This window comes from Dromaius novaehollandiae, chromosome 13, assembly GCF_036370855.1.
Source record: "Dromaius novaehollandiae isolate bDroNov1 chromosome 13, bDroNov1.hap1, whole genome shotgun sequence".
NCBI lineage: Eukaryota > Metazoa > Chordata > Aves > Casuariiformes > Dromaiidae > Dromaius > Dromaius novaehollandiae.
In genome coordinates this window covers 2,268,284-2,295,189 of record NC_088110.1, presented here as the reverse complement: position 1 = coordinate 2,295,189, position 26,906 = coordinate 2,268,284, and the positions used below count along the sequence as shown (strand labels likewise).

Sequence of the window (26,906 nt, the reverse complement as noted above, 5' to 3'; positions counted from 1 at the left end):
AACCCACCGGTCGGGCTGCGTCCCGGCTTCGGCTGCCCTCAGCTTCGCCAAGCCCTCCGGCCGCCGCCGGGCTGCCATGTATATGCTAAGCGCCCTGATAGGGCTCTCGGTGCACCGCTGGCTCGGCAGAGACAAGAAGCAGAGGGAGGGACGGGGCGAGACGCCGGCCGCGGAGGCGGCTCGTGGCGCCGGGAGGTCTCGCTGCCCTCCCGCTTGCGCCCCGCGAAGCCACCCGGGCGCCGGAGGCTGGTTCAGAAAGGTCCACCCGGGTGCTAAGGCGGCCCGGCCCGGCGCGCAGGTAAGAGACGGCGGGGTGGGGACGGTGCTGCCGGGCCCCAGGGTGGGGGGGAGGTGACTTCAGCTCTGCTCCCTGTGCTCGCCACGGTGGCGAGAGCCCTGACGTCGCCGCTCGGGTAGCTCGCTTTTAAGATTTGCTTTTTTGTTTTTCACCTTTTTCGTTTAGACACCAGTCTAAACCTCCAAACACAGGAAGACTTGCATGGAAAAAAAAGCCCAGTAGCATGAGCGCTAGTCGGTCCCAGTTTGCAGCGTAAGGGAAGGTTTGCATTGGAGGCTGCATTGCAGTATTTGCAAATCGTAGCCAAAGCTGTCGCCAGCTCTCTCCCAGGAAAGCAGCCGGCCTTAGGGAGCAGATCGGCGATGCCGCAGCAGCTGGGAGAGAAGGATTTTCCTTAGCAGTGCCCCGGTCTGCCAGTTGTGAGCGATTGCTGAAGGGAAACGCCTGGTGTCGAGGACTTGAATGCACCTTTCTCGTCCCGCTCCTCTCGTGCCGATCTCGGAGACGTACACGAAGAAATACGGGTGTGGGTCTGTTCCTGCCTGTAAACACAGATGAAATCTCTCCGTGCGATGCTGAGCACGATGCCCGAGCGGGCGGCAGAGCCGTGAAACGCGCGGTGGTTTAATGTTCGTTGGGCATACACCCTAAACGCTCTCTAGTGCAAAATATCATCGCGCACCTTTGTGTGGCTCTGGTTTCTTTGAGGCTTAGTTTGGAGGCTAACGCGATGAATTTGGTGTTTCATCTGATTCTCCTCTGAGCTTCCGCCAGCTTAACCAAGAAGGAGAGGACCTCGTTTGGGTGTAAAACCCATTCAAGGCAAGAAGCCAGAGCTTGATTTGCAATTTGAAAATCCTGTGGTTCGTGGCACCAGAAAGCAGTCTCTGAAGTACTGGCATGGGAGGGAGAACCTGTGCTTTTATTTTTCCAGAGCATGAATTTCAGTAGCAGTTGCCTGCTCACCTGGGTCTTAGTCTTCCCACTGTTTCGTGAGCAAAAAATACTTCTGCCTGTAAGCGTGCACACAGATTTGTGGATCCCTCCTGCGACCCTTAACGTGTTTCTCCGCTTTGGGAGCGCTCTCGCTACACCCGAGGGTCCCCGGCTCGCAGGCAGGGACAGCATCCTCATCTGCATCCAAGGGCTGGACGTGGGGACGTAGCTTTGGGCTAGACATGGGGATGTAGCTGTGGGCTGGACATGGGGACGTAGCTTTGGGCTGGACGTGGGGATGTAGCTTTGGGCAGGATGTGGGGATGTAGCTTTGGGCTAGACATGGGGATGTAGCTGTGGGCAGGATGTGGGGACGTAGCTTTGGGCTGGACGTGGGGACGTAGCTTTGGGCTGGACATGGGGATGTAGCTGTGGGCAGGATGTGGGGATGTAGCTTTGGGCTGGACGTGGGGACGTAGCTTTGGGCTAGACATGGGGACGTAGCTGTGGGCAGGACGTAGGGATGTAGCTTTGGGCAGGACGTAGGGACATAGCTGTGGGCTAGACATGGGGACGTAGCTGTGGGCAGGACGTAGGGACGTAGCTTTGGGTGGGACATAGGGACGTAGCTGTGGGCAGGACGTAGGGAAGTAGCTGTGGGTTGGACGTGGGGCCGTAGCTGTGGGTTTCTGCCTGGCGCTGGGGAGCTCGGTGCTTGTGCCAAGCGCTGGCCGTGCCACGTGCTGGACAAGGAGCGGTTTGCATCTCCCGCTGCCCGTTCTCTGCCACAAGTGGCAAAGGACGCGTGGGGACACCGCAAGTCAGGGTGACATCCCTGCAACACCAGTGGAAATGGGGCTCTCCGAAGCCAAGGCGCACCCCAACATCGCGCCCGCTGCACGCGCTGCAGGCACGAAGCCCCATCTCATTGCAGCCACTTTTAACACATTTCAACCAATTGCTTTAAAAAGGTGTCGACCTGGCTGGGTCCGAAGTCTCTAGAGAGGGTTAAAACCGTCCCAAACGTTGCCGGCACGCGCAGAGCGGCCACACAGCAAAGCGCAGGCTGCGGGCACAGCCGCATCCATTATAAATCGCGGGCGTAAATGATACATGGCAGGAGGATAACGTTTCCCTCCTGCTGGCGAGCTTTCGGGTTTAAAACCTGCCGAACGCTGCCGCCGCGCAGCGGGGGGAGGAAAAGGAGCTGAAAGCAGCCTTACGGATCCCCCCCGCAACGTTTTCGGCGGGCGCGTTGATTTTGGGGCCGCGGAAACAGTTCCCCTTCGCCGCCGAGGCTCTGCCTGCTCTGCCTTGGTGCCGCGGGGTTCACGCGTCCCTGCACAAATTCGTGCGAGCTGCAAATCTGACCTGGGTATTTAATGAGCTGTGCAAGTCCCTAAACGCGCTGGCTGCTATTAGTGCCGGCCGCGCGCCCTTGCAGCCCGCTGCAGCCCCTTACGCCACCTCCAAACCCTGATTTCTAAATTATTCATGACTATTAATTAAGCTGTTGCTCCGTTTCCTCTCCAAAGCCAAGCACCCTTTGGGGGGGCACTAAAAATAGCTGATGCTCCCGAGAGCAGAGCGTGTTTTTTAAAGGAGCATCGCTGCTGCTGCGGAAGAAACCCTCGGAGCCAGCGGGAGCAAAGCGCTGGGTGCCACCGGCTGATCCGGGCTCCGAGGGGCTCCGAGCGGCAGGGGTGGCGAAGCGCTAAAAAAAGAAAAAATCCCAATTCCTTGGGGGTTTTGGTACAGACTGAGCCTCCCGCTGCGGCCTGATGATTTATTCGCCGGTTAAAATGTCTTGGGTCGAATGTACTTGCATCCAGCTGCCCCCACGCAGGGTCTGCGCCAGCGTCTCCCGGCCTCGGTGGTATCACGGGGCGCTTTGAGCCTCCGCGGCGACATCTCGCACTTATTCTTAGCCCGGTTTCCAAGAAGCGCCTGCTAAGCAGGAGCCGGCCTCGCTTGACGCCATGAAACATTAATGCCTTTAGCAGGCGAGCTGCGGGCGCTTCCTCGAAGGCTGCGCGTTATGAGCGGTGGCCGACTGCAAAACACGCTGCAGAGCGAAGGGAGGTAAGAGGGGCGCGGGAGGCCGAGGGTTTGGCGGCCCCGGCTGCCCAAATCGCCGCGGTCCCGAGGCTGCTGCCAGCGCCGCGGGTGCAACCCTGCTCCTCCTCCCCGACCTGCTTCCCGCGCCGCCTCCGAAACGGCCCCAGCGCCGGATCGGAGCCACCGGGCTTAATTAATTCCGTGTGCGCACTTTCAGATGAGTACAAATTTCTCCGGAGCCTGCTAGGGCTTAATTAAAACTTGCTAAAGAGCTTAGATATCTCTGCACGAAACAGCGAGGCAGGAATGTGGGGGGGTTACGACTTTGCTAATCATTTTCCGCAGGCTGTGACCAACCCTGCCTGGGCGACGCCAAGAAACCCCCTCGTTCGGGGCTCTCGAGGAGGAGCCAAATTATAATAACGAGCTAGGTTGTAATTAATTGCTCTCTAGGGATAAATTCGCATTACGCCTGATTCTGCCGGTGGGAATTTTCTCCAAGGACCGTCTAAATGCACCAGGGGCTCCAGGTACGCGCCTGCCTGCAGCTCCTGGCCCGGCGATGGCATCGCTCGTAGGGAGGGGAGGGAGAGTTAAATTTTTGCCAGGGTTTTCACTCCCCCGGAGGTCTCACAGATGTAGGTTAAATATTTGCTCGGGGCAGAGCGGCCGGCTCCCGCGCAAGGCGCCAAGCAGCGCGGCGCTTCGATTGCTGGCGCTCCCCTTAATCCAGCGCGCTGCCTCGGGCGGGTGAAACGCGCATTAACCTCCCTGCCTTAGCAGCTACCTTATTTCTCTGCGTCAGCGAGGAAGGGGGGAAAAACAAGGAGAAAAGGAGAGAGAGAGCGGCTGCACGCCGCTCTGCCGCCTTTTCGGCTGCAGGAGGCTGCTTTGCACCCAGCTGGGAAAGCACACGTGCCGGGGGGGCTTCGGGCAGCGAAGCGACAGCGGTTATCGCCGCTCTCGGCCGCCTGCAAAGCGGCGTGGCTAAAAATACCTGCGGCGCTGTCGGCAGCCGCTGCAGGCTAAGCCCACGGCGGGCGCCGGCTGGGAAAGCCGAGCTGCAGGAGGGAGCGGAGGCGGGAGCAGCGCTGGCCGAGCTGGGCTTATGCCAGCCAGGTTAGGTCAAGCCTTGCAAACAGAGCAAGGGAGGGGGTCTACGGTTGCCTGTCGCGCATAGGGGCCAAATGCCAGCTGAAGACGGCGGCGTTTCCGATGGCCCCTCGAGCGAAACGCCCCTTTCGTTAGGCTCCCTTAGGGAAAGCGATGCTTTCTCCCACCCGGAAACGCTCCGCTGGCCTAGGCGCTGCCGCACGTGCTGGGTCCCTTGGAAAACCCTCCGCTTAGCAATAGCTAACCCTCCTTTCCCCAAATCCGCCCTCGTGGTGGGGGGCTGGTCCCGCCGTTTCCAACACTAGCAGCGGCCGGCGCCCGAATCCGGCGGCGTATCTGACCCTACGCCCTGCCTATTCCCCGAGCTGCTTCGCTGAACCGAGGGACTCGCACAGATGCCTTGTTGCCTTGCTAATTTAGGCTTTTTCACTGTGACTGATACAACTGATGCGCCTCGCGTAATTGCAATACCAAGAAAAACCCGTCGCAGTTGAAAGGCAGGAAATTACTTCCCGGTTAAAGTACTTCGTATAAGCATGATTTTACCCCTGCAGCTCATAAATTAAGTCAACGACAACGCAGCGTTACGGTTGCTATTGGGACCCATAAGGTGACCTGCCACGCGCCAATACTATGTCAAACCTGGCCGAATGAACTGCGTGGAGAAGGGGATCTTTGTGCAAATCATCCCCAGCTAACTGTTTCCCCTCTCTTTGTATTCGTAGCCGTGCCAGAGCTGTCTGTGCTGCATAAGGTGCGTACGAGAGACTCCCCTTCTGCTGGCAGCAGATTTATGATGCTTTAGCCCAGCCTGAGGAGTTTTTGTGCCCCGTGTTATGGGAAGTGGGCCGTATCGCAGCCGCAGCCTGGCGACACACTCAAGCTGAGGTATAATTTTAAGCGTAGGAGTGGCGTGGTTATTTATATCGAGGGTATGGGGAAGGTTTCCTCAGCTTGCAAGCCCCGCGTCCGCCGCCTGTATTTCCACGTACGGCTTGGGGAGGAGATGCAGGTTTATCTTACCGGAGGAAAGGGTCCTGCAAAAGGTAATGCGAGAACAGGCATTGCCGGCAGGCACCCGAGATGCTGTGCGCTCCCGCGGGTGCCACCACGAGCCGTGGGGACACGTCACCCCACGTGCCGCCTGGACCCATCAGCCCCGCCGAGAAGCTGGGGACAGGGCATCATGCCGCACCGGCGTTCAGCTTGCTCAGGGATAGCTGCCGCGTCTTTGCCGAGTACCGCATTACGCCGCGCAGATATACGTCTCGTGCTTTGCTGGTCAGGGCCTACGTGGACGCATAGCTCCGTGTGCATGCCTGCGCAGCCACCCAGAGGGCAGTGTGCTGGAAACGGGAGGCAAAGCTCCGGCGGAGAAGGAAGGGAGGGAGGCGCTGCCGCTTTGCAGAGCCTCGGCGCCTTTCTCCGGGTGTTGCCGCCGCGCTGCCCACTCCGCAGAGGCGGCTGCACCCCGCCAAAATGCCGCTTGCAGATTAAGCACTTGCCCAGGAGACGCTCGCAGAGGGAGGCGGGCGCTTAGGACGAACGGCTGGAGCGAGGGAGCTGCGGCAGAAAGGCAGGGTGGCGATTACGCGAGCCGCTCATAGCGCTGAGCAGAGCCAGAGCTCGGATGTGTTTTTTTCCTTTCCATGCCTACTTCTCTGCCGGCCCCGGGGCAGGGGATGGAGCGGACCCAAGCCAGCTCGGGGGCTCATTTTGCTCTTAGTGCTGCTCTGGGCGGGGGGAAGTGCTGGGATGGAGCCGGAGCTGAGTGAGCGAGGCTGAACCCTGCTCCCTAAACCGCCCGAGAGAAGTCAGTGAAAGTCTGTGATTTAGTAGGGCTGTGTGGGAGGGAAAGGAGGCATTAGCTTAATTCTCTGGCACATGAAGGCAGCACATTCACTGCTTTCCACTGGCTGACAGTGCTTTTTTCTTCTCCACAATACAAGACTTCTGTTATAAAGCGGGCATTTCTCGGCGGGGCTGTCCAGCTGGGCATCTCCGCACGTCTTGCAAGGCAGAGGCGAGCTGCTCCCCAGCTCAGCGAGGGGCTCCGGCGGGCAAACGTGCCAGCTCCAGCTGAAAAGCCTATGCCCACATCTGCCCGGCGCCGAGCATCCCCCCAGGCTCCCGGTTCCCACGCGTGGCTGGAAACACCTCCGCTGGGAGAGGGATGCCGGCGCCCGCAGCTCTGCGGGTAACCCTCGGTTTTCCATCGGCAGGCAACACTGCCAGCCGTGGGCAGATGGAAGTGAGCTGGCAGCACGTGGGTGCCTACTGCCGCCGCAGATGCCCATTTACATTTTGTTGTGGGAAATATCCGGTATTGCCAGTTAATTACCATTAACAAACCATGAGTAACGTGCGCCTCCCAAATCAGAGATTAACATAATAATTAGATGTGTAATATAGACAGATATAAACCATGCGCTGGAAATGTATATAAATATATCCGAAACAACGTTTTATTTGTGAATACAGGAGCCTTTCCATTCACGGTCAGAAAGCCCTTTGAGAGGTCTCAAGCCGTATTTTGCTGCTTGCTTCACGTGCACAGGATAGAAATAGTTTTCCCTGGGAGATCGGGGTTAACGAACCACCAGATGACATGTGAGTGGGCAGCGCCAGGCGTCTGATCAGGTCGTGAAGGAAAGGAGGGAGGAGACGGGCCAAAGAGAAGCTGGAATTTATTTTTCCGCTCTGCCTGCCCCGGGCAAGCCGAGTCCCCACCAAACCGTTTCGGTGCCGGGCGGCGGGGTCCACGTGCGGGTGCTTTGTCCACATTCTTCTCATTTTTCCCCACGGAGGAGATGAGCGTTTTGCCCAGCGGCCCTGTGCTCCCTCTCCCCACGCGAACCAGCAGCCGCTTCGACCCCGTCTGCACCTTTTCGTGCCGAGCTCTTCCATACCCACTTCCAGGTGGCGTTTTGGGGCAAAGGAGGGGAAATTGCCGGCTGTGCTGGCAGCCTGCTCTCCGGCCCTGTGCAAGCGCAGCTGGTCTGCGACGGCATTTTGGAGCGGAGCTCTGCCAGCGAGGGCTCGCTGGGGAGGAAGGCCAAAAATTTTTGGTCCTCAAAGAGGAGGCGCGCAGGCCACCGGCGCCCAGGGCACCTTCGGGCTGACGCGCCGCGTTAAGCGGCACTTTGTTATGGCTTGCGGCTCTTTTATCACCGCGGCGAGCTAGGGTGACCCAAGGCTGGGATGGGGGTCCAACGCGACGGCCCATCTGCCTTCATCCGGCCTTCATCTGCTCGGCTCGCGACGGCCTCGCTATAGGTGCCGGGTGTGCCGGGCCCGGACTGGACGGGCAGGAGGGCACCGGGCTGGGGCAGCTGCCCCCGAGCTGGCGGCCCCCATGTCCCCGGGGGGGGGAGCCCGGGGGCTGCAGCGGGGGCTCCCCGGGGCTGGCAGCGCCGCGGTGCCCCCCCCGCTTGCCGCTGCCGCTGCCGCGCCCGCCCCGGCCGCCGCCGCCGCCGCTTGGGGAGGGGGGGGAGGGAGGCCCGCCTCCGCCGCCCGCCGGGGGTTTTCGGGGGTTTCCATGGCAACGAGCACCGGGGGAGGAGTTCCTCATTTCCGTTGCCGAAGTGGCCCGGGAGGGCGGGGATGGGGCGGCCGCCCCGCCGCTGCCGCCGCCGCCGCTGCTGCCGCTGCTGCTGCCGCCGCTGCTGCCGCCGCCGCGCCCGGTGAGTGGCCCCGGGGCAGCGGGCCCCGGCCGCGGCTGCGGCTCCTTTTGTCCGCGGGGGCTGGCACGGAGCCGCCGGGGCTGGGACCGGGATCGGGACCAGGATCGGGAACGAGACCGAGATCGGGGCTGGGGCCGGGACAGGGACCGGGATAGGGATCGGGACCGGGAACGAGACCGAGATCGGGACCGGAATCGGAATCGGAATCGGGACCAGGGCTGGGGCCAGGACCAGGATCGGGATCAGGACTGAGATCGGAATCGGAATCGGGATCCGGATTAGGACTGGGGCTGGGGCCAGGACCAGGAGCGGGATCGGGACTGGGACCAATGGCGGGGCTGGGATCGGAATCGGGATCGGGTCTAGTGCCGGGGCTGGGACCGGGACCGGGACCGGGATCGGGACCGGGACCGGGACCGGGGCCGGACCGGAGCCGCCCGGCGGCGATGCCCGCCTGTGCCGGGGCCGCGGTCCGCCCGGGCGGCCGGCGGGGAGCAGGCGGCAGCGCAGCAGCCGGGTCAGCGAGCAACAAGTGACCGCTGCGGCGGCAGCAGCTGCCCGGGGCTGCAGACACCGGGCCCGGGCGGCGGCGGGGCGGCCCGTGCCCCGGTGCTCGTCTGCAGCCTGCTGCCCGGAGAGGCCGATCGGAGCGGTCCGCGCTAAAAACTCGGGCGCGTAGCGAGCCGGGAAGCGGCTGGTGGTGGCTGCCTGGCCTGCGCTTGGTATTGCCCCAGGGAGTGCACAGCCCTGAAGTTTAAAAAAAAATAAATCACATTCAGCCTCTGGAGGAGTCCGGAAAGGATACAGAAATGAGTAAATTAATTGCAGGCACAGTTTATGTAACATCCACTGGGTGCATTTTGCAAGCTTAGTGTTTTCTGGGTTTTTCTTCCTAAAAGCTGGAAAGATGCAACTTTATGTGGGATTAGGAAGCAAGTCAGGGACATTACAGCTGCCATGGTTTGCTGCAATACAGTCTTCTGGGCTTTTGAATATCTCCAGCTCGAATCCAAGGCAGCCGGCGATGTCTTTCTTTGCCCTTGGTCCGTAGGCGCCGAGCTGCCGCTGCACCCGGGCCCCCCGTGCCATGATCACCTCCCGCCTGAGCTGGGAGCTGGGACCCTCCGCGAGCGACGCGTGGCCGAAGAAGGACCTTCCCGCGGCGGGTGAGTGTCGCGGGCGGCCCGGCCCTTGCCTGCAGGCTCAGCCTCCCTCGCTCACGCCCTTTCTCACACTTCGCCGGAGAACCAGCAAGCCCGCATTTTTCGCATTTCTTTCCAGATGTCAGAGCTGAGGCGTTGAGAAACGGATTCGGGAGCCGGCGCATAGGTAACCAGGGGCTGAGCACCCCGGGGTGCCGCTCGCCTCCTCCCGGCTGCTGCAAAGTGCTAGCGAGCCCCCTTTCCGGGGAGCAACCTGGGCAGAAAGGTTAAAATTTAACATGTGTGGAGGAAAATGGAGCGATACGCGTGGCAGGCAGCCCACGCGGCCCTTGCCGGCCTTCGTCCCGGCTCCTCGGGAGGGTTTGCCAGCCTGCCGCGGTGCGCTGGCCGTGGGGGTGAGTTCAGCCGAGCGCTTTCTCCCGCCGCCGCCGCCGTGCCTGGCAGGCGAGCCGCGAGCTGCTTGTCCAAACCTGCCGCCGCCTGCTCGGGAGGCGGCAGCCGTTACCGCCTCCGTCTGTGCCGGCCGCTTCCCGGCGCCAGGGTCACCGGCAGGATGGCGGGAGAAGGGGCCGCGCACTGGATTTTGGAAAAAAGGACAGCTTGAAACTGTTCGGGCTCTTTGGCTTCGCTGTTTGCATTCCCGAGCGCTGGCAGTGGCTTATCTGCGGGCTGCTTCCTCCCCGGCGCTGCGGGGCTGCCCCAGCCAGCAGCGACCACGGACGTGCCTTTGCGAGGCGGTGCAACCGGTCGGCATCAAAGACCCCGAAAATGGGGTTTCTTCGCTGCTTCCTCTCTGCCCGGTGGCCCGGGCACATTCCTGTCTCATTAGGCGGCCGGGGCCGAGCCCGGAGGAGGTGTCCGCGGCGGCTTCCCTCTGCCCAGGGCCTCCCAGCTGAGGGGGGACGGAGGGGGACAAGTTGCCCACACTCAGCTCGTACGCTGGGCTCTGCGTGTGCCGCCAAAATGCTGATTTTTCCCAGCACGGGTGTAATGTCGTTGTTGCTAGCGACAGGCCGGGAAGGAGAGGCGCAGAGCGACGAGGCGGCTCTCTCGGCGAGGTGGGAGGCCTGGGGACCAGTGGTGCGCGGGAGGCGGGTGGACGGGGCGATGCCCACAGTCCGGTTTTGGCACTGTCCATGTCCCCAGTGGGCCCGGGCTGCCGGCAGCGAAACCCCCGGTGGAAACCAGTCGCTCGATGAGGCTTTCCCAGGTCAAATCTTCACATTGTGGCTGGTGCTGAGGGCGAGTGTGGCGGGGGGGGATGAGATTGTGGCAACATGCATCACAGGCAGAGTGGTTTGGACGGAGCACGCAGCCAGGGAAAAAGTTCCCTGAGATACTGGTTTCCTCCCACTTGGGTCCAAAGGGCACAAGAAGAGCTGCTATGGCCCCGGCTACGTGTCCCTTTGGGTTCGGTGGCGTGACGAATGAGTGTGTTTGGAGGTGACGGCGTGAGCTCGCGCGGGCAGGGTCCACCGGGCTGGTTTCCCCCGTGCAGCCCACCAGCCTCGCCAGCATTTGTAATAATGCTGAATCTTCCTACGGCGCTCGGTTTTTTGCGATGCTGTCAGCCGCGAGCTGGGGCATCTTCGATGCTGGCTTCACCCCACCGGCGTGGGGTTGGGAGCGGGGCGAGGGAGGTGGGTTTGCCGAGCGAGGCTGGGTCGGCCCAACGGCTGCGTCCCTCCCGGGCGGTCGTCCGTCCACGGCTGGTGTGTGCAGCGGCGCTTTCTGCTCTGTCTCAGGCCGTGGGCAGGATTCCCTTGGCGTGAGTGAGGAGGCCGCCTCCGCCCCAGTTCCCGCGTTGCCTGCTCTCGTCCAGCCGAAAATCCTCAGCGTGAGCTGGCCGGAGGCTGCAAGTCCGCACAGTCTCTGCCTGACCCTGCAGGTAAGAAACGCTTGCTCCAGCGGAGATAGAGCCAGGGGACCAAAACCGTGCTGCTCTCTCCACCGACACCCGGTGGGGACCGGTTGCAAGCGTCCAAGCGTCCCCAGCTGCATGTCTACAGGGGTGATTGCCACCTAAATTTTACACCCAGCCAGGGTGCAGGGCGACTTAGCACGAGGGCGCGTTCCCGCTGTCGCGCCTCGCTGCTCGGGCGCGGAGCCGAGCCTGGCCGCTGCTGCCGGCCGCCTCAAGGATGGAGCTCAGGGAGACGGGATGCGCTTGGGCTGCAGTGAAGGACCCGTGTCCTTGCTGAGCTGCCCCCTGGGCTTAAAAGGTGGTTTAAAAGTTCCCTGCTGTCAGTGCAGGGCCGCGGGACCGGAGGAGGCACCGGGGTGAGCCCTGCAGGGCTTTCCTCCCTGGAAAGTTTTAAGGGCATCCGAATTGCAGGGGAACGGACCACGGGGCCATTTGCTATGGCTTTTCTTGACTCGCGTAAGAACAGGAATTTGGAGCAGGAGGGAGATAAGGAAACGCTCTGCCTCAAACCCTGGGCTGCCGATCGATCGGGTGTGGGGCAGGTTACAACAGGGGACAGTGTCAGGACACCTGGATGCTGTTTACATTGCTGCCACCAGGTCATTTTGGACTTCAGGCAAACCATTTAAATTCTGCTCCTTTGAAAGGAAGGAAAATACCTTGTTATCTCACGCTAGCCTTGAAAAAACCTTAATGAATTCCCGTCAGCAAAAGCCTTCTAGAATTTCAAATGAAGGGCACCTTAGAAATGCAACTTCTCCGGTCTTGGCTGCTCTCTGTGGCTTGTGCTGCCCCCTTCCAAATTGCATTCAGAAACATTTCGCTTGTAATGAGCATTCACCGCTTGGGCTCCCTCTGCCCGCGTGAGACCTATTTCTTTGACATTGTTTGCTGGTGGAATGATGCCACGTGCTCCTAGATAAGATATAAGTAAGAAAAGGAACTTTTGACTGGGGTTAGGGAGGAATTATGCAGCCTCAGCTAATGAGTGGCTTTCCTTTGGGAAAGCGTGCCACCAGCCCTTTTCTACCATAGAAAAAATAGATTTTTTTTTTCCCCTGCAAGCCACTGAGCGTAGAATTACAGGGTAGATGCATGCATTTTTGACCTTCCCTATATTCCTCTCCCTCCTCCTTGATTTATCCGCGTTGGAGATGGTGCTCCGTCTGATCGGGTGCCTCTGCCTGGGGCTTTGTGGCATTGACTGCTCCTTGGAGAGCGAACCAGGAATCGGCTTGCCGTGTGACCTGCCAGTGCGGAGCACCGGGGCGGGAGGCGTTTGGCTGTCACGGCGGCTGGCTCGACGTGCCAAAGAAGTCCAGAGTGCCAGGCGGCACGAGGACTTCACCTTCCACCCTGCGTGCAATGCAGGGGCTTTCTAGGGCAGGGTGGAGAGAACACAGACAAAAGCTAAATGATCGAGGGGATGGAAAATAAGGTTATCTCGACAAAACTACACTGAAGGGTGGAGGTAAATGACCATCCAGCAATATTTTGCGGGGCCTAAGCAACTGGCAAAGAGAGGATCTGTGAGATTTTTTTAAAGCCAAGCATCATCGAAACTTCCTGGCGCTAAAATCTCCCAGAACGAGGTGTAATCGTCCTTGGAGAGTCGCAGAGACCCAATGCCTAGGTCATTTGAAGCTAAGTGGGACAAACAACCTGAAAGGTAGCAGGAGGAGTAATTCTGTCCTGAGCCCGATGTAGATGGGGTAGAGCAATCTATGATTTAATGCCTCGCTCCTGACTCTGATTTGCTCTGTCCAATTTAATTTTGGCTACGCTCATTTTTCTTCCCCTTTCTCGCCAGTCTGAGTCCGACCCTCCTGACTGTGATCACTAAACCACCCGGCGCGTGAGGACTAGGTCACCCACCGGCACCATGACCGAGCACTTTTTTTGTTGGTTTTTCGTTGGTTTTCTTTCCTTATATCGAAAGTCTCCCTTCTTTCGTCCTCTGCCACCTCCCCCCGGTTCGTTCCTTCCCGAAACGCTCCGCCAGACACTGTCGTGCGTGGTCTCGGCGCCCGCCCCCGCGGCTCTCGGGCGGTGATGCCATGCCGCGTGTCTTGTCCCCGGCGCAGGCTTTGCAGGAGGCGGCACGCCAGGGGCAGCCGCGGCAGGAGGAAGGCAGCCGCCGGCCCCCGCCGCGGGACACGCCGGCAGCCCCCGCCATGAGCCTCGAGAAACCAGGTAACGGGGGGAGGCCGGGGAGGGTTTTGTGCATTTCTTTTTCAGCCTCTTTTGATATTTTTGCCCTCTCTGCTGGCTCCCTTAAACATAGAACAAGTCTGCTTCGTGCGAGCATGTTTTAAAACAGAAGGCACAGCTATTTGTGGCTTGTGCCAAATGAAGTCCTGCAGCCAAGCCAGCTTCTTGTGTTACAAACATTTTATATAAAGCGGGTAGCATCAGCTGTGGCAGAGAGCCAGATAACTCCCAGCGTCACCTTTTGCCGTTCAGACCTGGGGACGGTGCCGCTCCTGGGGGCCGCGGATTAAATTCAGGGCAGGGGAAGGGGCCGCGGTCCAGCTGTGGTCCTGGCGGCTGGCTGTGCGGGCGCCGAGGCGCTCTTCCCGCTGCCGTGGAGCCTCACCCCCACACTGGAAATGAGTCAGGGCCAGCTCATTTTTTCTTGGGAACTACCGAGTAATTTAAGGATTAATTTTGCAGGCTCTGATGTACATCCAGGTAGGCTTCTGTGAGCCGCGATGACTATAATGCACGCAGAAAACTGTTTAAAATGATACTAGGCAGGTTATAAAGCCAAACACACACAGATTAGGCAACATTGCTGCTCAGGGTACCTATATAATTTTAATTTGGCTTCCATTATATTTCTGTGTTATGATGCAGTCTTTAATAACATGATCACATACCATCTTTCCACAAGCACCTGCTCATTCAGAAAAAAGGATATTGGGCTCCGGGGATGAATCAGAGTGATGTAGTAAAGGCAGTTGTTATCTGAGTGAGGTGGCAGCGCCGTAGAAAGCAGAGCATCTCGTCATGTAATTGGGCTGTGTCATAACACATACGTGCACGGTGGCCCGACTGGGGCTGCACGGCCAACCTCCATTTGACCATCCGCATGTGCTGAGAGCTTGGCTTCCTAACTGGGTTTTTAGCCATCTACGTGTGGTGTTTCTTCCTACACTTCAAAAATGTGCAAAAAACTCCCCAGCAGATACTGTGCTTTATGGCATTAGGTGCCCAGCATTTCTGCTGGCATCTGCAGATCTGCTGCGGCATCTGCTGAAGCTGCAAATGTTAGCCAGGTAGTTGTTGCCTCTAGAGCCCGTCCAGGGAGGGGAACGGGACGCTTTGCTAGCGTGTGTTGAGCTGTTTTGAGGGTGGAGGACTGATGCAGGATGCAGGGCTGGTCCCTGATAGTCCCTCCCGAGCCATCGCATGTGGGCAAGTTAGATGCAACTGCAAAGAAGGCCTGTCACGGGAAATCATGCAGCTACCTCCCATCCGAAACGCAAGTTCAAACACCGGCTGTGTGAGGCTCTGAGCTGAGCCCCTCTTTCTCTTAGCCCTAAACCCGTGGCATATCGCCACTGTGGCTTCTCGGGTGTTGCACCTTGGTCTGCTCCAGCCGGCCACGGTCTGCGTCGCGGTGCTTGGGATGCGGCTCCCCGCCCGTCATTGGTCTCCATAGCCTTTTCGGTCTGGGAGCGAGCTTGACATTATGCATATAGACTGTTCTTTAACGTGCTGAAGAAGCGGGATTTCATCCACTGGCCCCTTGGATACCTCAACTTTAATTCTACACATGCTTAAACACATCTGTAGCATGTACGGGTGGTCAACAGTCCCCTGACATGCAATACTTCTGCAGGGGTGGTAGATAGTCCCCCCAACGTGCAACACTTTTGCAAGGGTGGTAGATAGTCCCCAGATGGGCAGTCCTTCTGCAGGGTGGTTGATAGTCCCCGGACAGGCAATCCTTCTTCAAGAGTGGTTGATAATCCCTGGATGGACAGTACTTCTGCAAGGCTGGTAGATAGTCCTCAGATGGGCAATACTTCTGCAAGGGTGGTAGATCATCCCTGGACGGGCAGTATTTCTGCCAGTCTTGTTTCCTGCGATCCACATCACTGCAGCCTGCGTGGGGACTCTTCATTCGGCCAAACCCACTATGTTTGTGCTGGGAGGCTGGTGCCCCACTCCCCATCAAGGCAGGCTTCCCCGACCTGCTCTGCCTTTGTGTTGAATGCTCTTCCCGTTGCAGGTGGGAGGCTTTACAGCGGGAAACGCGCCAGCCTGCCAGGAGCGCGGCAGTTCCCGGTGATCCAGAAGATGGTCGAATCCATGGCTCACCTGCAGGAGGAGAAGCTGCGGCTGCAGCAGGAGCTGCTGGCTCTGCAGGAGAAACTCTCCACCCGGGAAAACGAAGAAATCGCTGTGTCCGTCCAGCTGCAAGGCCAGGTATGGCATGGGCAGGGGAAGGATGGGCAGGGGGAAAAAAGAGAGGTACAGTCAAGGATTCCAGGCGTAAATTGTGGCTCGGTTTGAGTGCTGCATTTTGAATGTGCTTGCATGCAATGCCTGAGGCGACACCGTTAGCAAGGGATGCATCTGAAAGGCGTTTAGGACGTGGACAAACAGCACGGAGCATCTGCTCGGCTGGCCTGCTGCAGTCAGCTCGGATGCATAGTAATGAGAGCAGGGATCTGGGAGCTGGAATATTTGGAGCTCCTCTCGTGGCTGCCTGTCTGGCTTCAGCTGACCCAACGCTCGGCCAAGCAGCGTTGTGCCTTCCTCGCGATGGCTGTAACCGCCTAATTGACGTTATTGTGACACTCCGGCAACGCTGGCAGATGCTTACAGGTCCTTTGATGTGACATGGCCTGTAAGGACTGGGCATTGCAGGCTCAGGAGAGCTGGAAGTAGAGCTCTTAGTGCAATTATCAGTCCTCCCCTGGTGCGAGAAAGGCCTATCAGGATAAGCTTGTAAAACCGACCAAACACATAAATTCTAGCGACTTTCGAAAGTCAGGAAGGAAAAAGTGAACGTTAAAGAAGAGTATCGTCTGCTTAAGAAGGAGAAAGTGGCTAAGGGAGTGGATTGCATCAAGTGGAGAGTAACAGATGTTTGAGCCGGTACAAAAACCTTGCCTTGCCTTTGAGGATAAACCCCCTTTTGCAGCCTTTACAAGCAAATGCCCAAACGTTTACTGTAACAATACAGACGTGTCCCTCGGTGTGAGGACCTTTTCCCGTGCAGGGAGATTGAAATACAGGCTGCTAATAAAAGCATTTGCCTGTGGATGTTGTGGGAGCTATTACAGTCAGGTTTTGCTTGTTCCACTGGTGTCGAAAAGGTGGCTGTAATTGTCCTGGATTTGGTCGGTATAGTCTGCGTGACACAACTGGGAGCGCAGGCAGGATCCGGCCCTCCGTGAGCCAGCGGCGGGCGGCAGCTTGGCGGAGGCTGGTGACTCCCCAGTGCGGCTGGGAGCGAAACCCGAGCCGGCACCGCAAAGGCTCGTGGATGGCAGGGCCACAGCTCGCGCCCGATGGAGCCGCCAAAGAGTCCCTGTCCCCTCCGGAGAGCAGGATCCGTCCGGAGGTGCCCCACGAGGCTCAGGTAGCGCTGGAGCGGCTCCTCCTCTCCCCGGCACTGGGGAGCAGAGATGAGTCGCTCCTCTCCGGTGTGATTTTTTGCTGATGTCGGGCGTACTGCTGGTAACCGCCTTCCCAGCTCCCTGCTCCTTTTTTTTTTTCTGTTTAAATGAGTGTTTGGCTACGAGCTTCCGGAAGTGCTGCTTTGAAAGCGCATACGGCGGCGGGACGTGCCTGCGGCTGGAAGCGCGTGAGGCGGGCTCCTAGGTGCATGGTCGCTTGCGAGATAGCTCGGTTTGCTGGCACGGAGGCTTTCCTAAAACATTCCTGGCTCTGGTCTTTGCTGCTCCCCCCTCCGAACGCTATTTTAAGCCATAAGCCGACCTGCAGCGAGGGAGGCATGTGAGGCGTTGCAGTAAGAGCTAAGCTATGTGGACGTTAATGCTTTTATATATCTTAATCATCTAACTCGCTGCGTTTGGAAACTGCATTTTTCCAAAACAAGCTGGGCGGACAGGTTAGCCGGTGCCAGCGCGCTAAGTGCTCGCTTTCCCTCCCCGGCTCGAGCGCGGGAGCCACGTTCCAGGCGGCGCTTTCGTAATGCTCGGCAAGGGAACAGCTTTGCTTTGGAGCTGGGCTCGTAGCCTCGAGTGCGTGAAACTTGCCTTGTAAAACTCGCGTCGGGGCCGTGGTTGCTGGCGGTGCCCCGGTGGAGCGCGCCGCGCCGGGGCCGCGCGCCGTCCGCCAGTCGTTCTGGCAGCTCCGGGCAGGAGTGGCGTAATTAACCGCTCCTAATTAATTACAGCACAATGCGAGCGCGTTTGCATTTGTTATAAATCAGCAGTTTCTAAATTATGGTCCACGGTGGCCCGGTTGTTTATAAAAGGCTGGCTACACGGATGGGGCAATATCCTGCTCCCGGTTTCGGCGGGGGGATTGAAGTGCGTCGCGGCTTCCCGTGCCGACCCTCTCCTCCTCCGCACACCAGCCTCGGGGAGGCCCCCGATTCCTGCGGCCGGAGCAGGGATTTGGGGTGAACTGGGAGGGAAGCGTGGGGAGGACACGGTTGGCGCGGGTTTTCAGGCAGAAAGGGCCTGGGGTGAGGCCGGTGCCTTTGGCGAGGCATCAAGCACGCGGGTGACCGCTGCGACGGAAAACCCGGCAGTTCCCGCGATGCAGCTGCAGCGGTAGCTGCAGCAGTTAATTTGAATAACTGCAGTCATCTTTTTCTCCGCAGCCTCTCTGCCTTCTGCAGCAGGGAGGGAAGGAGCAAAGACGCAAACTGAAGGCAGTTCACGCGCAAAAAAACCCGGGATTGCTAAAATCCACCTGGTTTTGAGCAGGCCTGTCCGGGCAGATGTGGTGGTGTGGCTGGGAGCATCCTCCTGTGACACTTCCACTCCTTGAAGAGCTTCTGCTTGCCCTCTTTCTTCCAAGGCAACTTTCCTAGAAAGGAAAAAGCAACAACAAAAGAGAAGGCAAAGCAAAGCTCTGTTGCAAGGGCAGGATGAGCTGTTTCTGGCTCCTTAAACGCAATTGTGGATAGGTCTTTTTTTTTCTCCGGAGCAGATGTTATTTCTTTAATAATGGTTTCTGCTAATACTCAAGGTGGACAAATTAACTGAGAAGCAAGCCTTTCATTAACACTCTTTTTCGTCAGCTCATGTGAATCAGGCTCTCATAGAGAAGCAGAAAATTAAGGTGTAGCAAAGGTGCGATCCGGCGCGTTTGGAGGAGAAACTGTCCTTGGGGGAACCAGGGCGAAGCCGGGCAGAGAAGGGTCGAGCGCCGGCGGCGGAAGGTGGGGGCGAGGAGCTCCCCGCGGTGCAGCTGGGTGCTCCGTGGAGGGAATAAATCTGCGCGGAAGGGACGAAATCACTGCCGGGAACGAGTCTCTGCTGCTGCGCGGTGACGAAACGAACCCGCTGGCTAACCCTGCCTGTGTCGCCAGGTTGAAAATTTGAAGGCGAATCTGCTGGATCAAGCCGAGGAAATCAGCAGGCTCCGCTCGGAGCTGGTGAGCGCTTTGAGGCTGAGCCTTTCCCCCGTGGGAGGCTCCCGCGGTCTGGGCTGTTCGAGGCGGGAGCGGAGGGATTTCAGCGGGATGGGGCAGCTTAGCAGCACGGGCACCCAAAACATTCCCCTTGATCCTGCTGCCGTTTAACCCGGCTGCAGGAGAGGAACGGAGGCCCACTGCTTTCCGTGGGAATTTCTTTCCAACACAGGTGGTGGCCCCGGGGCACCGCTTCGGAGCGGGGCCTTTGCCTGAGCATCCCCGGTGGCGTATCATCCCCATGCCGCGAAACCCGCTCACGGAAGGGGCAGCGGCGTGATTTTTTCCCACCCCTCCGACCCCATCCTTTGCTCTCGCAGGGCGGCACGGACCTGGAGAAGCACCGCGACCTGCTGGCGGCGGAGAACGAGCGCTTGCGGCAGGAGATGAAGGCCCGCGAGGGCGAGCTGCGGGCGCTGCGGCAGCAGCAGGCGCCGTGCCTGGCCTGCGAGCACGTCCAGGTGAGTCGGTCGGCGACGACGTGGCAGTGGGTGCCCGGTGCCCCATGGGACCACGGCAGCCTTGGCCCTGCATTTTCTTTTTTTGGCCGGCAGGAGAACGGCAGGCTGCAGGAGCGGCTGGCGCAGCTGCAGCGGGAGGTGGAGGAGGCGCGGGCCAAGCTCTCCGAGCTGGACCTCGAGGTGCAGCAGAAGACGAACCGCCTGGCCGAGGTGGAGCTGCGGCTGAAGGACTCCCTCGCCGAGAAAGCCGAGGAGGAGGAGCGGCTCAGCCGGCGCCTGCGCGACAGCCAGGAGACCATCGCCAGCCTCAAGTCGCAGCCCCAGCAGGTCAAGGTGAGCTCCATGGGGCAGCCTGCTCGGCCTCCCACCCCCCGGCAAGTCGCACTTGCCCAAACGAGAGGGCCCGGCTGGCTGGGATGTCCTCTCCAGGCCCTCAGAGATGTGCAAGGAGGTGGGGAGCTGGAGCTTGTGACGCTGCCAGCTGGGTGATGTGCTTGGCCACATGAATATGGTAAAATCTTTGATGAATTAACCCCCCTGGATCCACGCCGGGCCCCACGGGAGCCGCTTGCTGCTGCGTGCCCCAACGTTTCATGTCCAGGCTGTTCTCCCGCAGTACATCATCAAAACGGTGGAAGTGGAGTCATCCAAGGCGAAGCAGGCGCTGTGCGAGAGCCAGTCCCGAAACCAGTACCTGCAGGAGCAGGTGGGGATGCAGAGGCAGGTGCTGAAGGAGATGGAGCAGCAGCTGCAGGGCTCACAGAAGACGGCTGCGCAGCTCCGCGCGCAGGTACTCGGGGCGCCGCGGGAGAGCTGGGCAACCCCCGAGCTCATGGGGCACGCCGGAAAGGATTCCCGTCGCTCTTTGCCGCCTTGCCATGTGTTTTCCTCGGCCTCACCACCTGCCTCCTCCACTTGCCAGATCATGATGTACGAGGCCGAGCTGGAGCGGGCACACGGGCAGATGCTGGAGGAAATGCAGGCCATGGAGGATGAGAAGAACCGAGCTATCGAGGAGGCGTTTTCCCGCGCTCAAGTGGAGATGAAGGCGGTGCACGAGAACCTGGCGGGTGAGGCGGGCAGAGGGTCCGTGCGTGGCCGGCTGAGCGCCCGGGGCTCGCAGCTGCCTCCGCGTCCCCTGGGAAGCGTCCCGGCTCGGAGGCCGCATCTCTCCGGCCTCCGCTCAGCGCAGGGTGGGGGGACGCGTGCCTTGTGTTCGCAGGGGTTCGGACCAACCTGCTCACACTGCAGCCGGCACTCCGCACCCTCACCAACGACTACAACAGCTTGAAGCGGCAGGTCCGCGACTTCCCCCTGCTCCTCCAAGAGACCCTGCGGAGCGCCAGGTCGGAGGTGAGGCCCCCATGGACACCCCCCAGGCAGTGTGGGGGAGCCGGAGGCGATGTCCTCCCATCGCCACCTCCGCAGGAGGTTGCAGCACTCTGGAGATGGGAGGGTTGGGATGGCCATGCCGGCGGTCCTGACCGCCTCCCATCTCGTGCAGATTGGACAAGCCATCGAGGAGGTGAACAGCACCAACCGGGAGCTCCTGCGGAAGTACCGCAGGGAGCTGCAGCTCCGCAAGAAGTGTCACAACGAGCTGGTGCGGCTCAAAGGTGCGCAGGAGATGCCAGCAGCATGTTGGTCCTCTCTGGATGCATGTGGCCTGGCTGTCCATCTCCGGGGGTCCGGGGCTGTGGTGGGGCAAGACGTTGTGTTAAGCCCGTGCGGTGTTTGACAGCGCCTGTGGAGACAGCGGGGTTATCCGGGGCGAGAAGATGGACCGGGGGTCTGAGTTGGTCTCTGCTTTCCTCCGAAAGGCAACATCCGCGTGTTTGGGCGAGTCCGTCCCATAACGAAGGAGGACGGGGAAGGCGTGGAGGCAGCCAACGCGGTGACGTTTGACCCTGACGACGACGCTGTGCTGCACCTCCTGCACAAAGGGAAGCAGGTGTCCTTTGAGCTGGACAAGGTCTTTCCCCCGCAAGCAAGCCAGGAGGACGTAAGTACGGCCGTGTCCGCTCCTGCAGCACTGCCAGAGCCTGGTGAAGGAGCTGCTTGGCGCCGCGGCACCCGGGGCTGCAGCGCAGGAGGTGCGGGCAAAGCCTTCGTGACGCTCCCCTGTCCCCAACAGGTATTTCAAGAGGTTCAGGCGCTGGTCACCTCCTGCATCGACGGCTACAACGTCTGCATATTTGCCTATGGGCAGACAGGGGCGGGCAAAACGTACACGATGGAGGTAAAGTTGCCTGGCTTTGCCTCTCTTCTTCTTCCCCGGTTTCCCGTCCCGCGCTGCCTGCTCCGTCCCACGTCTCGGCACCGTCGCTCCTCTAGGCAGGTGATCCTGCCAGTGGCCAGGTCCCTACAAGAATAAGTGCCAGTCCCAAGTGACCGCTTGCCAGCTCTCCCCTCGGTCCAAGGACCCCAGAGCTGGAGCAGCCGAGTGCTGGCCGTGCCTCGGGCAGTATTTGCTGGCAGCCCGCAATTTAGTGCACAACAGGCTCAGGTGGAAACTCAGCGCAGGTTGTTGCTGCTGTTGGCGCCAGGGATGTATGGCCAAGTTGCGCGTGCCCAGCTCAGGCTTTGCTTCTGCTTGGTTGCATCCTCTGCGCAGAAAAAAAAAACGGTAATGAGGGTGCTTTTTTATTTCATTCATCCCCTTCTCTCTCCGACCGGCTAGGGAACGTCTGCAAACCCCGGCATCAACCAGCGGGCCCTGCAGCTGCTCTTCGCCGAGGTGCGGAGCAAGGCGGCCGACTGGGACTACGCCATCACCGTCAGCGTGGCCGAGATCTACAACGAGGCGCTCAGGTAGCGGCCGGGGAGCCGGGCGACCGCCAGCAGGGCAAGCTGGGGCGCGGGGCCGCTTTGCCAGGGGCTCGCTGCTCCTCCGCCTCTGCGGCGGGCAGAGCCGGCGCCGCGGGGGCCCTGCTGCACAGCTATTCCTTGGCCGTACATTTTGTTCCCGGCGCTCCGGGCAGTGGATTTGGCCGTGTAAGGGTGTTTTTTTTTTTTTTTCCCACTGCCAGCCGCCCTTTCCAAGCGCTCGGCTGGGATCGCTCCCAACCCCCCCGTTCCTTGGCCACCTTCCGCTTGCACGTCTGCTTTGCCGTGCCAAGGCCGTCCGAACGGCGGCTGCGTTTGCTCCCTCTCCCACCACCGCCCCAACTCCTGCCCTGGTTTCCCTCTAAGGGCTCTGAAACCGCCGCGCGGGGAGTCCGCCTTTCTGCTCTGCCCTGGCCTCTCCGGCCGTTATATTTAGAAACGGTGAAGGAGGAGCTCGGGGAATGAGAAACATTGGCCTTCCCTGCCGGCTTCTCCGCCGGTCGGCAGGGCCCCGAGGCGTCGCCGCAGCCGCCTGCCCGGCGGAAACGGCCCGGCGCGGGGAGGGATCGTAGCGGAGGACTAAAAAAAAGGCGAGAACGGCCTGGCTCAGGTGGGAGAGGGCGGTGGAGCGCGGGGGCCGCGCATCTGCTGCGCGTTAGTGCGTCTCGCGGCCGGGCGGGAAGCCGGCGGGAAATGAGAGCCGAGTGCTATAAATAGCTTGGGGAGCAGCCCGGGAGGAAACGGCTCCTGCTGCAACCTGGCTGGGCTCGCTGCCCCTGAGCCGGCCGAGCGCCTGCGGCCGCTAGGGACCAAGGAGGCCGTCTGGGGGCAAAGCAGGGTGGCTCAGGGTCCCCTCTCCGCAGGGACCTGCTGGGGAAGGAGCCTCAGGAGAAGCTGGAGATCAAGCTGTGCCCGGACGGCAGCGGGCAGCTCTACGTGCCCGGGCTCACCGAGTTCAGGGTGCAGAGCGTGGAGGACATCAACAAGGTGAGAGCCGCCAGCGGGCTCTGGGTTGTGTTTCTCCATGCCTGCATGGTTGCTCTGTCCTGATGCAAAATATAAATAACGAAAATAACAAGAGGGGACAGCAGGGCTGCTGGGGAGGGAGAAATGGGAGTCACTCATCCCTGCAGCATCAGGAGCATTTGGGAAGTGCTGGGGAGCAACGGCGACCAAAAATAGGGCCCTGGGTGTAGCATGACAAGCACCGTGCCATGAGGAGCTTGGAAGGCACCAACTCTTGCTGCAGGCTCCTGAGGGTTTAAAAAGAATAAAGTTTGGGGCCTGGGTGGCTCTTGGGGATTAGCAGGATACCAGACTTCCCTGCTTTACGCTCACTTTGCCCTGGCTGTCGTTTGCCATCTCACTCCTGTATGTCGCCTAGCTTGAGACCTGACAGCTCTCATCACACTGGTGGGCGGCAGCGTGCCATCCGAGGCGTGGGCACCTTTTGGGGAGCTGGCGGTCAGGTTATCACCCCGGGGCTGGCAGGTCCCGCGCAGCGTGGCGGGCCATGGGGACTCAGTGCCTTGGCCTCCTTCGCAGGTCTTCGAGTTCGGCCACGTCCACCGGGCGACGGAGTGCACCAACCTCAACGAGCACAGCTCCCGCTCCCACGCGCTCCTCATCGTCACCGTCCGCGGGCTCGACCGCAGCACGGGGCTGCGCACCGCAGGTGGGGGCCTTGCGTGGGCCCCTCGCCGGGGCCTCAGGGCTGCGTGCTGCGCAGGACACCCCGGGCCGCACAGCCTGGTCCAGTGCACTGCAGTGTGTCCTTGCAGCCCTGCTTTTGCCCAGTGCCAGCTCATGGGCTGGGTTTGATCCTGGCACAGCTGGCACCCCGGATGGGTGGCACCTGCACTGGCATGGGGTTGCAGACTGCGGGCTCGGTGCTGCAGCCCTGACATGTGCCCCGGGGGGGTTGTTCTCATTTTTTGGGGTCTCTGCCCTTAGGGAAGCTGAACTTGGTGGACCTGGCTGGATCGGAGCGGGTGGGGAGGTCGGGCGCAGAGGGGAGCCGGCTCCGCGAGGCACAGTACATCAACAAGTCGCTGTCGGCGCTGGGGGACGTCATCTATGCCCTGCGCTCCCGGCAGGGCCACGTGCCCTTCCGCAACTCCAAGCTGACCTACCTGCTCCAGGACTCCCTCAGCGGAGACAGCAAAACCCTCATGATGGTGCAGGTAGGGGCAGCGGGCGCCTGGCACAGGAGGGGCTGGGCACGGAGCACTGGCAAAACTCCTGGCTGGCTCCTGCCAGGGTGATGAGAGCAAAGGTGGGGAACAAAATTTGGCCACTAAAGTGAGCGGGTGTCCCTGGGGAGGCCGGTGCTGTTCCCAGGTAGGTGCGTTTTGGAGAAAACGGAGCTTGCAACATGGCAGACTTGGCTGCAGAAAGCAGCCCCTTGGAGCAATTTTGTCCATGGGGGCACAAAATTTTGTCGATGGGGGACCAAGCGCATCAGGCTCCTGCTGGCAGCCGGAGCTTGGCCAGGGACCAAGGAACATCAGCTGCCTACAAGGGCTGTCCTGCAGACCATCTCGAGATGATGCCCCAGACACCTCCGTGCCCTATGGGCATGGTGTCCTCGTGGTGGGGGGAGACTCGCCGTCCCCTCCTGTGCCGGGGAGGGTTTCAGGCTCATGCCGCTCCTCCATCCCCTGCCTTCCAGGAATTCACCCTAAATCCCCCGAATGCCTGTGTCTGCCCTTCTCCCGTTTGGGGGAGCCGCTGAACCGTTGCCACCTGCTGTCGCTTTTTTCGGTTCCCCTTTTTCGGGACAAATATGGCCCCTGTAACCGACGGGGGCGCAGGGGTTGGTTATGAGGGACATATTTGAGTCGGCTGCTGAACTCCGGGCAAATGGACGGCGCTATCCTGGGCGAGGCGGGTTAATAATAGCGGCGCGTGGGCCGGAGGCGTCCCGCCGGGGAGTGCCCCACGCCGCCCCTTTCCCTCCGGCCGCAGGTCTCACCGGCCGAGAAGAACACCAGCGAGACGCTCTGCTCCCTCAAGTTCGCCGAGAGGGTTCGCTCCGTGGAGCTGGGCCCCGGGTCCCGCCGGGCAGAGCTGGCCTCCTGGCCCAGCCAGGAGCAGCTGGAGGTAACCAAGCCGCCGCCATGTCACGTCTCGCTCCCGGCAGTGTTTCGTGCCCCCGTTTCTCCGCAGCGTGCGCTCCTGGGGGCCACTAGCCAGCTCCTCTCCCCGCGGAGCCCATCGCGGTAGCCGAGCCCTCCCTGTGGGGCCCCGGCGCCTTCCCCGCGCCGGCTGAGCAGGCCCCGGGCCCTCCCCTCCCCGCAGGGCGACTCGCCGGGGGCCGCGCCGCCCGCCGCACGGGGCCACTCGTCGCCCAGCCCGGGGCCACCGGCCGGCCGCGCCACCTCCATCCGCAGGAAGCTCCAGACCTCAGGTGGGCACTCAGCTCGTTAGCTAATCACTAATTAGGGCTCCGTGAGCGAAGCATAAGCTGCCCCGCTCTCCTGAGTTGCAGCAGTGGGGGGATGTGGGAGCAAAATGGCGCCCGGTCACGGCACCGAGCCCTCTCGGGGCGGCCGCCTCCGCACGGGGGCGAAGCGCCGGCGACGAACCTCTCTCTCCCCTTTGATTTCAGCATGAATTAGGGGCGGCCCCGGCTCCCAGGTGAGTGCAGGCGAGCGAGGAGGCTCGGCTGAGGGCAGCGGTGCTGGTGAAGGGCGCTGCTTTGGCGCGAGGGCGGTGCGGCCGGGCTGTGGCAGCTGCTTGCGCTCCCTTGGGGCCCCGCGGGCCGGCTCCCACCGCCGCCATGGCCTAACCCCGCCGGGGCTCCTTTGCAGGGAAGCTGAGGCCGGTGCCCGTGTGATGCAGCGCTGCGGACGACCGGTTGCTGCTCGAGAGGCGTGAAGGTGTCAGCACCGCCTCGGACATGCGGTGCCGCGTATCCTTTCATTTGGCCTCACGGGTGGTTTTAGCTGCCCCGCGGGGGGGTGCGGGGCTGCTGGCTGCTCCCTCTGGCTCACCGGCTTCGCTTCGAGGATGCTGAAGGCCGAAGGCATTGACTCAAAGCTGGAGCAGGGCCTGTGCCGGCACCCGCAGGACTGTGCGCGGCTGGCAGCCTCGGCCTCCTCCTCCTCCTCCTCCTCACCGCCCGGACGCGGTGGTCCCGCCGGGGAGGCGGCAGCGGCTGCAACCGGTCCCATTCCCTGCCTCAAGCCCGGGCACGGATGCGGGCACGAGGTTAGCAGGCTCTGCCGGAGCTGGTGTAAAGTTATTTAAGAGTTGTCATGTCGCACGAGATCACAGTGTGGTCGAGACGGAAGTGTTTGAAATATTTATATCCCCTTTACGTGGTCTTGGACTGAAAAGCAAGCGGCGGGGGGGGGAATCCCCTCCAGCCCAAACCCCTCTTGGTTTATATATACTGAAGGCTGGCAGGTGGCTGAGGGTGGGATGGTCACAGGAGGGGGCACGTGTGCCCCAGTCCCCCTCCTGGGGTGCCCGTCTGCACTGCCAGGACCGCAGCCTTCAGTTATGCTTCTTCCTACAACAACTAAGCGACTGCGTGCACTGATGCCTCCTTCTCCCAACAGCCCTTTTCCGTGTTACTCTTCCGCCGCGTATTCTATTTAAAACAAAGGAAAAATAAATCTCACCTTTTGTAAGATTAGATGTTTCTATGTATTTTAATAATTAATAATAAAAAAATCCTGTTTTGTAACAAAACTTATTTTAAATAAACTGTTGAAGCCAGCTCTCATGCACTGCTGTTAGTCTCTTCCTCAGGGACTGCCGCACGCGCGTGTCCATCCCTCGTCCCCTGCAACGTGGCTCCCCAGGGCTGGTGG

The 26,906-nt window shown here is 60.5% G+C and overlaps 1 protein-coding gene across 5 annotated transcripts; it reads left to right on the top strand.

Moving 5' to 3' along the window:
* Window positions 1–61: 61 nt before the first annotated feature.
* On the top strand, window positions 62–26,811 carry KIFC3 (kinesin family member C3). Of its 5 annotated transcripts, XM_064519376.1 has the most exons (23): window positions 62–298; window positions 9,140–9,254; window positions 9,370–9,417; window positions 10,997–11,139; window positions 13,260–13,368; window positions 15,413–15,609; window positions 18,698–18,763; window positions 19,120–19,260; window positions 19,354–19,593; window positions 19,877–20,050; window positions 20,183–20,330; window positions 20,483–20,613; window positions 20,765–20,876; window positions 21,081–21,262; window positions 21,395–21,499; window positions 21,941–22,071; window positions 22,950–23,073; window positions 23,632–23,761; window positions 24,040–24,269; window positions 25,054–25,188; window positions 25,387–25,495; window positions 25,697–25,725; window positions 25,899–26,811. In XM_064519376.1, the coding sequence occupies exons 1-22, from the start codon at window positions 77–79 to the stop codon at window positions 25,699–25,701; spliced, it is 2,997 nt and encodes a 998-aa protein (XP_064375446.1). In that variant the 5' UTR covers window positions 62–76; the 3' UTR covers window positions 25,702–25,725; window positions 25,899–26,811. The 5 variants fall into 5 exon arrangements, with proteins under 5 accessions (XP_064375446.1, XP_064375445.1, XP_064375447.1 ...); XM_064519375.1 differs by lacking the exon at window positions 25,697–25,725; XM_064519379.1 differs by lacking the exons at window positions 62–298; window positions 25,697–25,725 and adding an exon at window positions 7,957–8,088.
* Window positions 26,812–26,906: the final 95 nt, after the last annotated feature.